Source organism: Pelmatolapia mariae, linkage group LG9, assembly GCF_036321145.2.
Source record: "Pelmatolapia mariae isolate MD_Pm_ZW linkage group LG9, Pm_UMD_F_2, whole genome shotgun sequence".
Lineage (NCBI taxonomy): Eukaryota > Metazoa > Chordata > Actinopteri > Cichliformes > Cichlidae > Pelmatolapia > Pelmatolapia mariae.
This window is the reverse complement of record NC_086235.1, coordinates 4952567-4971529: the sequence shown is the minus strand read 5'-3', so window position 1 is coordinate 4971529 and position 18963 is coordinate 4952567. Positions and strand designations below refer to the sequence as shown.

Sequence of the window (18963 nt, the reverse complement as noted above, 5' to 3'; positions counted from 1 at the left end):
GCTGCGGAGTCGGGGCAGTCTGCTTCTCCCCACTGCAGGGAAAAGGGTAACACCACCTGGGTCTGGGTGCAGTTTCCCCCTCCAGGGGCAAGGGTACCTAGACCCGGTTCTTAGAGTACGCTTGGGGAGTGTGATTGTGTGTACAGCGTCTCTTTATGTCTGTCTCCACGTTGGTTGAGTGTGGAGTAATTGCCTATGAGAGCATGAGGGTGGGAATGGATGTTTGTATTTTAGTGTGCCTGTATGTCTGTGTCTATATGTCAGGTTGGGTATCAGACGCCACCTCTCTGGGGACATCTCAGGCCCTCCAAGGTTTGGAGGCCTATCTCCCCCCACCACTTCCCCTGCCGGTGGCAGACGCCCTCAGACATCGATGCGTTGGTGGTTCTTTGTGTCCGGGGGTGGGCGTCCGGGTACACACCGGCTCACTCCTTGGTGGCTGCTTATCGGGGCCTGGAACCTGGGGCTCGCTCGGGCCACTTCGGGGGTGGGGTGCCCTCGGCTTCTCGGCCTGGGGCTCGGTCACTCAGGCACAGCTGGCTGCCGGCGGAGCTCACGGGCACGTCACTGCAACCCCCCCGGCTTCTGCTCCGCGGCTGCTGAGTGATCCCTCATCTGGGACTCTCCTCAGCTCTTTCTGGGACAGTGGCGCGGCTGCCCCTCTGTTGGTCTTCCTTGGTCTCTTGTGTTCTGGGGGCCTCTGGATGTCTGGAGTTTTGATCTCCTCCATACCTGCTTCATGCCCTGGAGGATGGGACTGTGGCCCCCCACACCCTCTAGCAGATCATTACATTAAGGAACCTTTTAAATACAAGCGCGCTCATGCTCACAGGTGTACACACAGGTGATCACACACACAAACTACACCCTTTTTGGCTCCTACCTCAAAGCACACTGTGCGCTGTCGATCTTACGTGCTGCACAATAATGTTTAATATTAAGTATGTAGTGTTATATTCCCATATATCATTGTGATGTTGTTTATTCTATTACTCTCGTTTTCTTCTGCTTGTTTTCTTTTTTCTTTCTCAACAGGTGATCCAGGTGATCGATATATGTATTTTTTGTCTGCTTATTTTGTTGGTTTTTGTTTTTTGCCCTTTATCCCCGTCCCTCTTCTCCGCTTTTTTTTTTTGTTTGTTTTGTTTTTTCCCCCCTCTTTCTTTCTCCCTTTTCTTTTCCCCTGTCCCGTATCTAGCAAGTAAAAAAATAAATAAATAAAATAAACAATAAAAGGTAAATCAAATGGACCATTACGGCAAGGCTGGGATGGTCCATTTGGTAAAGTAAATCCGTTGGGCATCTTTCTTCGCCTTTAGACAATAATTCTGATGGCAAAAGAACCAAACGGGACAGGTTTAAAAAAAAAAAAAAAAAAAAAAAAAAAGAATGACTCGGGGGTGTTGATTCATTTAAACTAACATAATCATCCTGCTGCAACCAGGTTTCTGTAAGGCAGAGTAAATCGATTTGTTGGTCAATTATTAAGTCATGTACTAACAGAGACTTGGAGGAGAGAGACCTAATATTTAATAATCCACATTTCACTGTTTTACTCTTTGGTTCAGATGTGGATTCTGTATTGTTCTTACTTTTTGATTTTTTATGTTTAAGTTTTTTATTGCTGGTTTTTGGTTTGTTTTTTGTCTGTTTGGGAGCTGACACAGTCTCAATGGAGATGGGTTTTTGGGGGGTAGCAGGAGGAGAGAAGCTGCAGAGAGGCGTGTAAGACTGCAACTCTGCTTCCTGGTCCCAACTCTGGATAGTCAGATTTTGGGGGGTTTAATAAATTTGTCCATATTTCTAGAAATGAGAGCTGCTCCATCCAAAGTGGGATGGATGCCGTCTCTCCTAACAAGACCAGGTTTCCTCCAGAAGGTTTGCCAATTATCTATGAAGCCCACATCGTTTCTGGGACACCACTCAGACAGCCAGCAATTTAAGGTGTTAGGGGTTAGGGTTAGGGTTCCTCAATTCCTCAATTACCTTACCATTTTTATCTGTGTGTGTGCCTCCCCACGCTCTGCTATGGGCATTAAAATCCCCACACCAAATAACTCTGCGACAGTCACTTCCTTCAATTGAACAAAGACGTGGCAACTCCAATCTGGCGCAAGGATTGTAGAAATTCACAATAACATTCAGTTCATTCCTGTCCCAAACCTCAATAGCTATATACTCCAAATCATTGCCTTTACCCAGGAGTCTATAAGGAATGTATTGTTTGACAAATGTTGCACACCCTCCCCCTCCACCACGGTCCCTGTCATTTCTTATTATCTTGTACCCATACAACACAAAATCCAAAGAAGATTTAAGCCAAGATTCCTGTACACGAATGACATCTGGTTTAACATCAAGTAGTTTGATGAAATGCTTCAACTCTTGGCCATTGACCAACAGACTCCTTGCATTCCATGGAAGAATAAGTACCACATTTCCTCCTTTGATTTTGCTTTTCAGATTATCCATTTTCACACTAATGGGCACCCCAGAAATTACCCCCTTGCATCCACCTCCCGTCTGTGCACCCACTTGCCCAGCATTTTCCACTGTAAACTTCCCCAACTGTTTTAAGTTCAAAGCCTTGTTGAGCTGCTCTTCATTTACACATTGCACAAGAAGATTTCCATCTGAGAGTACCTTAGCAGAAACTATATCTCCCACTTTACTGTTAAGTTCAGCTGTCAACACCAGTGTTGGTCAAGTTACTTGAAAAAAGTAATCAGTAACTAATTACTGATTACTTCCCCCAAAAAAGTAATCCCGTTACTTTACTGATTACTTATTTTCAAAAGTAATTAATTACTTAGTTACTTTTTAAAAACACAATTTACAACCTGAATAGGTGATAAAGCGATAGATGTTTCAGCCCAATTCTACTTTTTCTGCATAATCCATCATACAAAATGTAATCAAATGGAAAAGCCTCTTTTTAAAACTTATTTTATTAGTTTTAATCTTTTAACTTTATGCATCAAGCAAAAATTTAATTATATGCAACATTCTCTGACTGGAAGAAATTTGTTTAATATGTAAACCTATTTTCTGCACATTCCAGCACATAAAATAAAATATTTTTTTGTGTTTACACTCACTCTTTCAAAATATAGATGCAAGTAAAACACAGCAGAACATAAATAAAGTCAAAGACTAGCGGTCCTGTTGCTCTATTTTCACCTGTTTAGCAGGAGTGGCGTAGGCAGTAGTTTACCCTGGTGCAGGTGTGCCGCAGCGGTCAGTTGAAGAATCCGCGAGCTTCTCTGTGAATTTCCCATTACGTCGTAGCGCACTCGGTGCTTGCTTGGAAGTTTAGGGGGGTTTTTCGCTGTTCAATGAAGTTTTCTTCCCACGCACAACGGACACTAATGTTTTTGTCACTTTTTATGGAATCAAACTCAAAATAAGGTCAGTACTTCCACGCTTTAAACACTGCACGCTCATACTCTCTCCCGCACTCGATATATTATCCATTGTTGATCTGCACACAGCTGTTGTCACGAACGTCGCACTCGCTTACGTCACTGTCATGAGACATTCTCGCAAAAAACTCACGGTTTTAGTAACGCAGTAACGCAGCGTTCCTACAGGAAAGTAACGGTAATCTAATTACTGTTTTTACAATAGTAATCCCTTACTTTACTCGTTACTCGAAAAAAGTAATCGGATTACTTTTGGTCAACACTAACGTTGACCCATCTCTGGTCAACACTAACGGACTCAGTTTTTTAATATTAAGAACTTGTGTTCTTTCATTGAATCTCAGAACAACAAACATTCTTGATCTCTCTCTAGCTTCTAAAGAATCATCCCTACCACTACTGCTCCCACCTCTTTTACGCTTTTCCCTCCTCTGCTCACCTTGCACTTGCTCCAGAGGCATTTCCTCCTCTTCGTCTAAATCAACATAGTCTTCCCAGCTGCCTACAGCTGACCCACTCACGGAACAGTCGTGCTCAACCGCCGCCACGGGTGGACTGCCAACCAGGTTTGAATTTTTGGCATTGCTCCAACCAATTTTGCCAGCAGATGCCGCTGCCATCCTTCCTCTCTCCTCCATCCACGACCGACCTCTCCTCCTCCCCCCTCTGCTTCTCTGTTGACAACTTTCAAACAAACTGGAAAAACTCCTCTCTCCATCAAAACCCACCAAACCACCAAAAACTCTCCTTCACCAAGAGTGAGCTGTAGGTGAGTGCAGTCCTTATATAACGAGTGACAGGTGAGTGCAATTAAGGGAAAGCACCACACCCAATCAAAGGTGAGGAAAAGAAACAAGGTGCATCTGGTGAAGTGAATGTCCTGAACAGAGATGGGCAGTAACGCGTTACTGTAATCCGATTATTTTTTTCAAGTAACGAGTAAAGTAAGGGATTGCTATTGCAAAAATGGTAATTAGATTACCGTTACTTTCCCGTAGGAACGCTGCGTTACTAAAACCGTGATTTTTTTGCGAGAATGTCTCATGACAGTGACGTAAGCGAGTGCGACGTTCGTGGCAACTGTCTGCAGATCAACAATGATCTGCACACAGCTGATATCGAGTGCGGGAGAGAGTATGAGCGTGCAGCGTTTAACGCGTGGAAGTACTGACCTTAATTTGAATTTGATTCCATAAAAAGTAACAAAAACATTAGTGTCCGTTGTGCTTGGGAAGAAAACTTCTTTTTACAGCGAAAAAACCCCCTAAACGTCCAAGCAAGCACAGAGTGCGCTACCACGTAATGGGAAATTCATAGAGAACCAAAGACAACAAGCAGCCGACATGAACAGAGAACAGGGCCCAAGACACCCAAGAAAATATAATACTCTATTTATTTATTATTGGGAGATCAAAAAGATAAAGTTACATTTCTTACTATTTATTGAAAATGTGAGGCATTAGATTTAAAATGCCAGAGAGTTATTAACATACACAATAAAAGAACATCGTATGTCATCTCACTTTGTTTTTAATACTGCACTTTTTTTATTTTATTTTTTTATATTATCATTCTTTTGTTTGGTGCAGTTTAAAAATATAAACACATATGTACAGACAGCATTTCCATCTCTCTGTTTTCTTTCGCTTATCCAGCCCGTTCTCTCTCCCGAGGTGTAACATCCTGACGATTTGTCACGTCCCATGGCGTTCCTGAGGAACGCGATAGGCGACCTTCAGCGTTCTTATGGTACGCGCCGGGTTATGGGTGAAATACAGTAGAGTGATGGTCCCCAGTAAAACACGTTCCAGCCATGTATTCCAGCCCTAACCATAACCTTATCATTACCTTAACCAGCACTTTAATGATGTTAAATAATGTTTTCCAAAGCGATTTGAGGAAAATGAAGGAACATGTGTGTATTGATTCCAAACGGTTCCCATGTTTCCTCGTTTTTCCGATGTCGTCATTTAGGCACGTGTTGGGTGTCCAGAAGCGTAACATGTTGACAATTTGTCAACTAGCTTAAAATATTACGCCTCCTGGGCCGGGTCATGGGGGGAGCAGCCTAAAAAGGGAAGTCCAGACCTCCCTTCCCCAGCCACCTCCTCCCACCTTTCCGAAGGAACACCAAGGCTTCCAAGGATAGCTTTGGTAAGTAATTATTAGCAGCTGTATTTCATACGTAAGTTGTAGACCTGTATACTATCTACATTAATTTGACAATTAAGTCAACTCTTCAAATCTGTTCATAGATAATTTTTACTGCATATTCTCTTTTCTGATGAAAAGAAAACTTTTTTTCCATCATTTTTTTTTCATCTACCACGTTTGCCATAAAAAACAAAGTATTTCAAATAGCCCACAATCCAGTTCAGACATAATAAGTCACCATGATTAACATTTAAAGCAGATGCAACAGAGATAAGAAATAGGTTTGTACCAGATCCAAAGCTTTTGTTAAGATTATTTTTTAGCTTCAAATTATTTTTTATTAGCACTCAAAGACTAACTGAGAAACTCAACAATAAACCAAAGAAAATGGATAGCACACATATATCTACTCTCTAAGTCTGTCTCAGAGTTTTCTAATGTATTTCATGTTTTACGTTTGGGTACAGAAGCTGTTCTGTTCAGACTAGATTGATTCTGTTTTATCACAGTAATTTAATCTTTCTAAAGAATGGGATGAAAATGTCTGATACGTTGCAATAGTGTCTCTGTGAATCTTCATCTACTTTAATTCCACTTCTCTGTGCTGTCTCCCAGTCTCTGTACATGGTGTTTGTGTAACATGTTCCCCCATTACATTCCACCATGTCATCAATCTTCATGATCAGCTTCTCCACCTGCTTTCTGTCATGGCTGCTGTTTTCAAAGACGTGAAACCTGTTTCCACAGCTTTGAATGATTCTGCGAAGCCCCGGCTGGCTTCATGTACGTACTGCTGTATGGTCATGTCTCCAAGATCTCTACCGCGGCTGAACAGCACAATCATGTAGCGGTTTGCCTTTGGGCCAAACAGCTTCTGCAGGGCTTCCACAGAGTTTTTTTCTTCTTTGGTCAATGGACCGACTTGGATAACCAGCAGGAACACATGAGGACCCAGACATTACAATTCAACACATTTCACAATCTCTTTTTTGATGAATTCATTTGATTTTCCAGTGTCCAGGATTCCCGGGTGAAGAGCACAATCACTAACTACTTGCCCCACTGAGTCACACCTTTTTCACAGCATTCAGTCACTAAGCCTGAACTGGAAAAAGATTTGAAATATTTCTGTCATAGGATGTTGTTTCCAGCAGCGCTCTTACCCACACCGCATTTTCCAATCAACACAATCCTCAAATCTGTCCCAAAGAGTACATCAGCAGCTTAATGTTTATATACGTGGCAACATGTGAACACTGTTATAGGAAATCATTATATACAAAGCAGATTATTTTGCTTACCTGATGAAAATGAATCCATATTTTGTGGTTACTGTTGTCACTGCAAAGGGTAAAAGATAAATGTTAAATCTTCTTCAAAGCATTTTTTTTTTGTTTCCTTGGTAGCTGACACACCTGCAGGTTTTGTGTAACAGGTTCAGAGACAGACTGACGATAAAATGTACTTCTGAGTTTTCTTCACTGTTATTAGTGTATATCAAAAATTCCTTCACATTTACACAGTAGATTGTTCTTTATTTTTACAGTTTTTTTTTACAGTGTACAATCACAGTGTGTGCAACAAGCAACACAGAAAGTCATGTGCTCCTCACCACACCAGTGGTTGTGGCCCTAAACAACTACATAAGACAGTTTATGCCAGGTGGCGACCCTGGATATTACCCTACACATCTGATTATAAACAAGAAATAGAAATGTCATTTAAGCTATGAAAAGTTCAACTATCCACAGTCTCCAAGACAACCACTAGGAGGTGCTAAAATACTTTTAGTGCATGAAGGTAAGTATGAGAACGCACACACACACACAGCATTTCTCATTCTCTCATCCCTTTTCACTCTAAATCTTTCTGCATTAAATCAATCTTATTATTATCAATCTCTGGCTTTCTTCCACAGCATATATTTGTTTTGTCTCCTTCCCCTTACCACTAACTGGTGATGGCAGATGGCTGCTCCTTCCTGAGCATGGCTCTGCCTGCTTCTTCCTGTTACAAGGGAGTTTTTCTTCTCCACTGTTGTCAAAGTGCATGCTCATAGGGGTGTCATATGATTGTTGGGGCTTCTCTGTGACATTGTAGGGTCTTTAATTTACAATATTAAGCACTTTGAAGCAGCTGTTATTGCAATTCAGCCTTGCAAAAAATAAATTAAATGTAAATTAAATTGAAGTGAATTGAATTGAATACACTGTGAGTGTAAAACACCATGGCTTACTATTCACAGGACGTGTTGTGGTTTGGGTTTTTTTACAAAAGAAAAAACTTCAACACTGCTTATATGCCTCAGTAAGTCCTGTTTTTGTCATTATAATGTATTAATGTATTGGTGATAAAATATTAGACTTGTAGTCAAGATCGCCTAAACCAAGACCAAGACGATACCAAGACCAGAGGGTATCGAGACCAAGACGAGACCGAGACAAAAAAGTCTTCAAACTGCAGCCAGATGCTGCTTCTTTTACGGGTGTCAGGCATATTTAAGTGTTTTTGCGATGCACTCGCACAGCCCTCCTCACCTCTGTCTACTGTCTCACTCACTTAGAGGACAAACGCACACTCCACTTGACTGTCGCGTCTCTCACCCTCTCTGTTTTTCACATAATGATATTATCCTATATCCACACATGTGATTGGCCACAATATGGAGGGATTGGAGCATGGCTGAGCCACTGTGTGAGAGCTGAGCAGCGAAAGGAAATTAAGTGATGAGATGGCTCTCGCTCAATGAGAGTCGACTCTTCTGGTTCACTACAAAGCACTGTCTAAGCACGACTCTTAGAGCTGATGCTTTTGCGCATGACACATTATCGAACGTTACGTTGTGTGTCATGGATATTGTTGACTCCAAATCTCCCGACCACTATGTCGATCTGAGACAGCAAGACCGAGACAGCGAGACCAAGACAAGACCAAGACCAAAGTCCATCGAGACCAAGACAAGACCAAGACCAAAGTCCATCGAGACCAAGACAAGACCAAGACCAAAGTCCATCGAGACCAAGACAAGACCAAGACCACGTAAAAGTGGTCTCGAGACGAAGACCGGTCTCAAGACGTCCAACTCTATGAAGTATAAATTTGAACTACAACTTAATATCAAGCACAGGATTTGTGGTTGAAGAAAATGTTTGCTCCAAACAGACATTTGCATAATTTGTAAAAAAAAAAAAAAAAAAAAAAGGTTGAAGACAAGTGTTATGTAAAAGCTGTATGGCAGCCAGGATTTAGACGCAAATGCAGAACACGTGAGATATGAAATAAACTGAAACCACAGCTTTAATGCTGCACTCAAAATATAAAACGCTGAGAACAGAACAAAGAAGAAAAATGGGGAGCAGATCTAGGGGCAGATACCAATGCTGGGGGTTAAGAAACTCTTGGGGCTTGGCTTGGGACTGCCATCCCAGTCCTTGGGTCTCATAGCTGTAAGCCGACAATACCGGTGGAGTCTGAATTTTCCCGGAGGCTTGGCAGATGGCCAGTAGTAGAGGCTGAGACCCTTGGACTTAGGTTGCATGGCAGCCAATGGCTGAGGACCCACTGGCTCTAGCTCAGGTTCAGGTGACTCTGGGGCTTAAAAGGGGCAGGCTCAGATGTTAGGGGACCCTCAGAATTTTGACTGTATACCTCTGGCCCATACTTGTTCTTTTTGTGACGACCGAAAGGATGCCATTGACTGTGACTACTCCGGAGGACACAGAGTTTCCTCTTAAGATTGTGTACAATAGCTGCATTCACCATCAGGGTCCTCAGTCTCAGGAAAGGCTCTGGATGTAGCAACAGTCTCAGGGGAGGCTCCAAGCGGTTCTATGGACTCTGTGGAAACCCTAAGGCAATAATCTCTTGGTTAACCAACATTTTTTAAGAATCCAGCTCATAGGCGTGTACTATGAAGCAGGATTTTGGATAATCCGTGTAACTTCAGCATTAACACTGAGTTTTCTGAATTCTGAAGGTGGTGCACTTCTTATTAGGACAAATTGCCATAGGGTATAACTACTAATAAGATGGCACCTATCCAAGATGGCGGCCAACCAAACCGGTTTGACCGGTTTCGTGCGTGTGCGTGTGCGCGTTCAGGTGTGTTCGGGGGCATGCGAGTTCATGTGTGGAAACACACAGGTCGTTAGAGAGGTTATATGAGTTTATAGGTTTATATGAGTTCATGTGTTTTTGACTGGTTTTTAATTTAAACAAACCATAGGGTTTTTTAATTAAACTATTTTTTTTTATCACTTTGGTATGTCTCAACATTCAGTTATGCAGACATATGTGTCCTTAAGAGCAATTCTTTGTTTTGCGGACGGAGTGGAAGGCGTTTTGCTTCGCAGTGCGCATTAACAAAGCGGGGATGCTTTTTATTTACATCTAGTCAAAAGTGTTACTAATTGTGTTTTAACCACACTAATTTTATGATTCTGACAATGTCCCAGCAGCACACAGCGATGCAACCATTTTATTTTAAAAACGGCACAAATGCGCATTTCTTCTGAATGGGTAATGTCAGTTCAGTGCCTGTTCACAAGCGTTTCATTTAATAAAACCACTAGTTTTAATTTAACTAGTTTTACGCATCTACAGGGGTTTCTTTCAAAGGTTGATGCGATCATTTTATTTAAAAATCGGGATTTCGGAATGTTGAACTAAGAGGGAGACAGAGCCAGGTAGTTTTTAACACAGTAAATGGTCACAAATAACATTCAATCCTTTAGAAAATAAATGCTATAGGCCTGCTTCTAAAACACGTTGCACATGATGTCACCTTTTCCCCCAAAGCAACCAGTATCGCTCTTTTCAAACTAATCCTGTTTTAATCACACTCATTTTGTGATTCTGATGTCACAGCATGCAGCGATGCATGCCTTTTATTTTAAAAACGGATCAAACGGACATTTTCTTCCGTAAGGGGTTTCATGGTTTCAGAGTAGTTTTTAAAACAACAGATGGTCGCAAATAACATTCAGCCCTTTAGAAAATAAACGCTGCAGTGATACTGTTAAAACCAGTCGCACAGACCCGCTCCTCTTTTCAACAGCCGGTTAATTGTTTGAAATTGTCCAGGATTGCAAAAGCCCACTGCGGGTATCAGCTCTTTTTGTAATTCCTTAGGAAAAGGTAAAAGCCGACAGGTGTACCAGTCGGGTGGGGACCCCGCCTATTGTCTGAAGTATCGGTTCATTTGTAATTCCTTAGGAAAAGGTAAAAGCCCCGCAGATGTACCAGTCATGCAAGTTCTCGCCTATTTTCTGAAGTAGCCAGCAACAGCGGACCCTTAGGCCTATCTTGGCCAGTTACACCGGAGCTCCCCAACTGCGTGCCCCACCCTCATTGTTTTAAACTTGTACAGCAAGGTGATGCCCTGCAGGTGTATCGCCCCCCAGACTTATCGGCACCCCATCTACTGTTTTGGAAGCACCCGGGCCTATAAGAAGAGTTCCTCAGAGCGTGAGACCCTCGCCATTTCGCGTCAGGACCAGCGCCAGTGCAGACCATTTTCTACCCACACAGACCAGCCGGCGTTGCTTATGCATAAGAGAAAAGCAACAATACAACGCGGTTCTCTGCTCCAAGACATCCGCGGTCCTTTCACACGGTAAGGATGTGTGTTATAGCCAGCGCTTCATAAATGTCTGTCTGGCAGCACAGATTATTTAAACTGTTTTTAAAACGTGACTCATTTGTTGTCCAAAAAACATTTCCTCTAAATTTGCAAAGTTACTGATTTAAAAATATATATTTTCAAATTTTTAGTTGGATGTCAAACATATGATAGACTCTTGAGCATATTTGTATAGCAAAATTCACAGTGGTATAACCATAAAAGATTGTGCACCAATGCACTCTAATGCAGGTGTGGCACCCTGAGTATTTTGAGCATTAAGAACAAGTCTCAGATGTGTTCCTTTTGTGTTCGTGTCCCCCCCCCCCCCATCATCTTTTTTTGCTATTTGTTGTGACAATAGTTTGCATCATAACACAGAGCGAAAAGCTCATTTGCTCCCACCTGATGTGATGTTAGGGCGATATTTAGTTTCGCCAGTAGGTGGCAGTGGCGGCTCAGCCAAACGGGTAACTGGTAAAATAATCTCTCACAAAGTAACGCAGGCCAGTTATTACAATGGAAGCCGCCAGTAACACCGAACTGTTTTTACTGTGTTTCAGGTGAGAGCGATATACAAGCACTACATACATTTATGTAGAGTTGATGATTATTTAACATGTTGGAGTGTAATTCGTGTTTATATGGTGTTTAATTTGAGCGAATAAGGGAGTTGTTTTACGTTATCTGTGGGTAATGCCACTAACGTTTGTGCGCTAGCTAAGCGATGTTAGCCTCCTGCATTAATCTCTGTAACTGTGTTGTTCCATCAGTAATGTGAAAAGAAACTGTTAGCTGGTTTCAGTTAAAGTTATAGGAAATAGACCAGCCAGTACATGTTATGTTGTCTGTTGTTTACTGGTCATTGTCTCTGTGTGCTAAGGGCTGATTAATATATGGCCATTACATGTAACGCCACAAAGTAACGCAGGCCAGTTATTACAATGGAAGCCGCCAGTAACACCGAACTGTTTTTACTGTGTTTCAGCACAATAAATCTTCATGTGCACCTGAATGAACTCTGTCGTCCTTCAGTGTGTAACATAATTTGGCGAGCCAGCCAGGAGCATATTTCCTGCTCCAGACAAGAACCTAGAACACGTTAAATCAACATCTGGTAAAGATGGAACAACTACAGGATGAGATCAGCACAGCATTGTGGACACTTGGGAAACCCGAACTCACCAAGGTGTGCCAGCATCTTAAGTGCAGCGAACCAGCAGGGGTGGGTTTTAAAGGACAGTCCCGACGTGCTCTGATTCGGCTGGCAGAAAGTACTCTGGACGAGATTGAAAAAGCAGAGGAATCTGAAGTGTTTCAGCAGTTCATCTGTGATCTCCAGTCATTCGTACAGTCATTACAAGAACATCCTGTGACTGAAGTGGAGCTACAAAGTGCAGAGCTCAGTGAGATAGAGAGACTGAAACAAGAGTACAGTCAGCTCCAACAAGCTCAAGCAGAGGCACGACGTGTTTTGGAAGAAAAAATTGAAACGTTGGGGACAGAGTTTAAAGGTGCAGCTAGGATAAGTGAAAAACAAGTAAGTCAGCCTGCACCCTTTACTACACCAGAAGTGACTCTGAGAAAAGACTTTCGGATCTGGGGTCAGATTGGGGAAGCAGGACAAAAAGACAAGTTATCTTTCACCAGCTTGACCAACCAAATTGATTCCGGGCTTAAGAAAGGCTACTCAGAGACGGAAATCATTGAAGCTGTGATTAAGGCAGTAAGCCCTGGCCTTCACCTTCGAGACTTGCTGGAAGTGAAGCGTGACCTCACACTTCCCACACTAAGAACTATATTAAGGGGACACTACAAAGTAGACTCGTCAGCTGACCTGCTTCATCAACTCATGAGCATATCCCAAGACCCCAAAGAATCTGCTCAGTGCTTTCTGTTCAGGGCAATAGAACTCAGAGAGAAATTGCTCTGGAAGTCTGGTGATGACGATGAAGGGGAGCAGTTCAGCCCAGACTTAATTCAGCGCAAATTCCTGCGCTCATTAGAGACTGGCCTCCTCAGTGAAGCCGTGAAGTTTCAGTTAAAGCCTTATCTTAGCAACTACCAAGTAACAGATGAGGTTTTGATTGAGAAGATAAACGAAGCAGCCAGTCTTGAACTAGAGCGACAAAACAAACTGAGGAGAAATACTACAGTAAAAACACCAAGGATAAATGAGGTACACACAGAGTCACAACACAACCACACTCAGCCACCTTTGAACAGTGAACCAGACAGAAAGGATGAAATTCGGACAAAGGGGGGTGAAGTGGTTGCCACAAAGAAAAAACAAGGACAGAGTATGGGCATGGACTCAGAGACAGCTAAGCTGATTGAAGGCCTGAAAGCTGATGTACTTGAAGTAAAGAAAATGTTTAATGAGACTTTAGAAGCAACAAAGTTCAGGTCAAGTATGGACAGTCGGTCCTCTCCAACAACAAGGCGTGCAAGAGGTTGTCAAATGTGTAGAGAGGCCCAGCTTGGTGACCTGTGCAGACACTGCTACCGCTGTGGTCAGGAGGGCCACCTGTCTCGAGGGTGTAGACAGGCCAGGATCACCCAGGGAAACGGGAGGGGGCTACTGAGCCGGGACCCACAGTAGCCCACTCATCACCCAGGTCCCAGGTAAATCCTGTCTATGTGCAAAACACCTCGCATCAACAAGCACCACAAAATGACTCTACACACACTGAAACTGGCCCCAAAGAGCCAAACAGCAACAAATTGACAAGTGACACATCTAATGGTTATATGCCCTCACAACGGCAAACCAAGCTCATCAGTCTCATTGGGAAAAGATGCACAGTTCAGTGCCACCTAGATAAGGTACCAGTAGAGGCCCTGTGGGACACCGGAGCTCAGGCAAGTCTGATTAACAATGAATGGCGAGAACAACACCTACCACACAGCACTGTCAGGCCACTTGCTGAGCTGTTGGGAACAGAACCTCTAGTAGCTTTAGCAGCTAATGGTAGTGAAATCCCATATGATGGGTGGGTAGAGACAGAATTCTATTTGGACTGTAACCCTGAAAATTGTCTTCTAGTCCCAATGCTTGTATCCAGTGACCCCAATGTTGCACAACTGCCCATTATTGGATTTAATGTAATAGAGGAAGTTGTGAGTAAATGGGGCAAGCGACAACCAAGATCACGCAACGTTCGAAAAATCAGCCAAATCCTCTCAGTATCAGTAAACACTGCTAAATCAGTACTAAAACTATTGCAGTCACCAGACCAAAACCAAAGTGTGGGCACAGTACTGGCAGGAAAGAGGGGACTATGTCTGGCTGCTGAACAGATTACCACCACATATGTCCGTGCACACATCGGAGCCCAGTTTTCAGGACAGAGTCTGTTGTTTGTCCCAAATGAACCATCACAGTTGCCTGAGGGTCTTGTCATTCAAGAGGGACTAGTCACAATAATGGAGGGCAGGTCAGTGTACATCCCAGTCACAATAGCTAATACCAACAAGCGGGATGTCAACTTAATTCCTCACACTGTTCTGGGACATCTGGAAGAAATAAAAGCAGTGTACCCCATCACCCCTGAAAAGACACAAGACTCAGTGGAGCAGATTTCGTCACAGCCTCCTATACAGGTGAATGAGGTTATCAACACACCTTCCTCCAGCCATAAGCCACCTCAGTGGGACCCTCCAGTTAAGTTGGACCATCTCCGTGAAAATGAACAACAAACGGTGAGACAGCTGTTAAGAGAGGAATGTCATGCTTTCGCTTATGATGATAAAGATGTTGGGTGCATCCCCAGTTTAAACATGCACATCACATTGCATGACACAACACCTGTTCGAAAGACCTACATATCTGTGCCAAAGCCTCTGCACCAAGAGGTGAAAGACTATCTTCAAGACCTGCTGAACCGTGGGTGGATTTCAGAGTCCAGGTCACCCTACTCGTCTCCAATCGTCTGCGTTCGGAAGAAGTCAGGTGAATTGAGATTGTGCTGTGATTACAGGGAACTCAACCGGAAGTCAGTACCAGACAGACACCCAATTCCCAGAATTCAGGACATGCTAGATTCCCTTCATGGCAGCTCCTGGTTCTCTGTTCTTGATCAGGGGAAAGCATATCATCAGGGGTTCCTGGACCCTGAAAGTCGTCCCCTGACAGCCTTCATCACACCTTGGGGCTTGTACCAGTGGAACCGCATACCCTTTGGCCTCAGCTCAGCCCCAGCAGAGTTTCAGCGGAGCATGGAGGACTGTTTAAGGGGACTGCGGGATGTAATCTGTCAGCCATATTTGGACGACAACTTAGTCCACTCTCCTTCATTTGATACTCATCTTGAACACATCAGAGCTGTCCTTCAGAGATACCAAAAACATGGTGTCAAACTCAGCCCACAGAAATGTGACATCTTCAAGAGAAAGGTACGTTTCCTTGGTCGGATGGTGTCCGAAGAGGGATATACCATGGACCCAGCGGAAATAGCCCCTGTACAAGCTCTCAGAGACAAACCACCATCCACTGTGGGGGAACTGAGTCGGGTCCTAGGATTCCTGTCCTACTACAGATCCTATATCCCAAACTTTTCAAAAGTGGCAAAACCCCTGTACCAGTTGCTGACACTGCCTCCAGATAAAGCACCGCCACCAGTGCCCAGGACAAAGGGGAAAGTGGTTAAGACAAAGCCAAAAGGTCGACCACCGCCTAACACACCCATTAAATGGACTGAGAGCCATCAAAATGCCCTAAATGAGTTGACTGATTGTCTAACACAGCCATCTATTTTGGGTTACCCTGATTTCTCAGAGCCCTTTGTACTCCATTGTGATGCCTCACAGCAGGGCCTGGGAGCTGTGTTATATCAAAAGCAAGCAGGCAAGATGAAGGTCATTGCATATGGCTCAAGGACATTAACACCCCCTGAGAAAAACTATCATATGCATTCGGGAAAGCTGGAATTCTTGGCCTTAAAATGGGCAGTCTGTGAACGCTTTCGGGACTACCTATATTATGCCCCACATTTTGTTGTCTACACAGACAATAACCCTTTGACATATGTCCTCACGACAGCAAAGCTGAATGCCACAGGCCACCGCTGGGTGAGTGAACTGGCTGACTTCAACTTTACTATCAAATACCGGCCAGGGAAGAAAAATGCTGATGCAGATGGCCTATCCCGCTTACCACTAAACATCGAGCAGTATATGGCACAGTGCACATCAGAAGTCAAACAGGGTGTCACTAGAGCTGCTGTTGAAAGTGCAGTATTGCTGAGGGAGAATCTGCTGCATGAAACTGTTGTGGTCAGCCTGAGTGCCATCAGTTTAGTGCAAGACGCAGTCACACTGTCTGCTGGAAAGTCTCTGTCACCAGAGGAAATCCGAGTGAGTCAGGAGAAAGATCCCATCATCGGTCGCTTTTTACAACACAGAATCAACAACTACTTACCAAAAGGTCGTGCCCTAACAGCAGAACCCCCTGATGTCAAATTCTTGCTGAGGCAGTGGAGCAGAGTGCACATAAATGATGATGGAGTCCTCTATAGGAGAGTGAAAGGCAGAGATCAGCTCCTTCTCCCTAAAGAGCATCGTGATACTGTGTTCAGGGAACTGCACAAAGAGATGGGACATTTGGGGGCAGAAAGAACTCTGTGTTTAATAAGGGACAGGTTCTACTGGCCTCGAATGCAAAGTGATGTGGAGCATTTTGTAATGCATGCCTGCGAATGCCTCAAGAGAAAGCGGCCAAGTAAGATTACCAGGGCCCCACTGACCACCATTACAATGACATTCCCATTTGAGCTTGTGTCCATAGACTTTTTGCACCTTGAGACTTGTAAACAGGGATATGAGTACATACTGGTAGTGATGGACCACTTCACGCGTTTTGCACAAGCTTATGCAACAAAAAACAAATCTGCAAAAACAGTGGTGGATAAGGTCTTCAGTCACTTTGCTCTGAACTTTGGTTTCCCAGCACGCATCCACCATGACATGGGCAGGGAATTTGAGAATCAGATGTTTTCCCAGCTGCAAAAAGTCTGTGGTCTACGTGGCTCTCACACTACCCCATATCATCCACAAGGAAATGGGCAAGTGGAGCATTTCAACAGAACTTTATTGTCCATGTTGAGAACACTAACTGACCTTGAAAAAGCAGACTGGAAGGAATCACTGACAAAGATGGTGCACGCCTACAACTGCACTCGGAATGAGGCTACTGGGTTTTCACCGTACTATTTGTTGTTTGGCCGTACTCCAAGACTTCCTATAGACATCTTGTTCAACCTGCCTTCACAGGAACAGCAATTAAGCTACGAGGAGTATGTGACAAAATGGCAATGCCAAATGAAGGAGGCCTATGAGATTGCATCTATGGGAGCCCAAAAAGAAGCTTCGAGGGGTAAACAGTATTACAACCGTAAGGTCTACGGAGCTCAACTTCATCCGGGGAACAGAGTCCTGCTCCGCAACCTCAAAGAGAGAGGAGGCCCAGGCAAGCTTCGGTCATACTGGGAGGATACAGTGTATGTGGTGGTGAGTCAAAAAAGCCCTGACATCCCAGTTTATGAGATCAAGCCAGAGAGGGGAGGAAAAAGCCGCACAGTACACAGGAACCTGTTGCTTCCATGTGACAGTCTACCTGTAGAAAAAACAAACAGACAGGAGCAACACGAAAGACAAAAACGCCTGAGACAAAAGGGGGTAGAAGCTCAACAACAGCTACTACAACAAGACACAGACATGGAGAGTGAAGATGAGGGTGAGCTTGTGTGGAGGTTTCCACAGCAAAACAGTACCACCAGCATTATCCCTCCAACCCTGGAATCTCTGGTGGGTGAACAACAACTGGAGGAGCCTCAAACAGCTGACTTCGACCCTTTCTTACAGGACCACAGAGAGGTACACGAACCTGAGTTGCAGACAGCAGAGCAACGTTACAACCAACAGGAGTCACAGGATGAACAAATATCAGATGAACAACAAGATGAGCAAGGAGACAGTGACTCCAACAGTGAACAAGGGTTGTCACCTGTCCTCAGACACCCCAAGAGAGAGCGACGTCAGCCCAAAATGCTGACATATGACGTATTAGGACAACCCACAGTCAGACAAGCTGATATGGACAGTGTTAAGATGGGAGCTATTTGCACCCAGAGACTGTGGAGGCCTTGGTGGCCTGAAGATGTACCGGCAAGGTGTGAGAGACAGTAATAAGAATCTGATCCTAAATGAAGACATTAACATGAACATTGTGACAAGCAGAATAGAGCAAACGTAGCACCAAAAGACAATGGACAGAATCTATACTCATTCTTATGGTGTGTGCTAACTTGTCACATGCTGAACATAAGATGATGATGATCGTCTGTAAAAGTGCCTTAATATGTAAACAAAGTTAAGTGTGGTAACAGACTAGTGTATTGTTGGCCGAATATTGAGTCTGGTTACAGTCGAAAAATCGTAGTAATATGATAAACTTGTTTACTAGCCTTGAGGGAGAAAAATGGTTACTTGGCACAACATGATTCATGATTAGCTTCTACTATGAGTTTTGATTTGCTGAATGCAAATTGTTGAATTGCAATATGTCATTGAACAGATGTCAGAAGTATGTGTAACCATAACTGTTACTCAGGGATAGGTATACTAATAGTACGCAAGAAATGTACTGACAACAGCAAACATGTTCAAAGAGTTTAGGAAAAATAGACGGAAGCCTTTTTTTCTCTTTCTTTCTTTTTTTTATTAAGTAGGGGAGGGTGTGGCACCCTGAGTATTTTGAGCATTAAGAAC

General features: G+C 43.5%; 1 protein-coding gene and 1 pseudogene across 3 annotated transcripts in view; both read right to left on the bottom strand.

The window, feature by feature from the left end:
• Positions 1–18963, bottom strand: part of LOC134634942 (GTPase IMAP family member 8-like) — a 58148-nt gene that overhangs the window by 33954 nt on the left and 5231 nt on the right. For all 3 annotated transcript variants that reach the window (XM_063484419.2, XM_063484420.2, XM_063484422.2), the window contains exon 3: positions 6878–6917. In XM_063484419.2, the coding sequence (XP_063340489.1) occupies positions 6878–6917 (40 nt within the window). The remainder of the gene's footprint in view (positions 1–6877; positions 6918–18963) is intronic.
• Positions 6080–6849, bottom strand: LOC134634387 (GTPase IMAP family member 7-like; annotated as a pseudogene).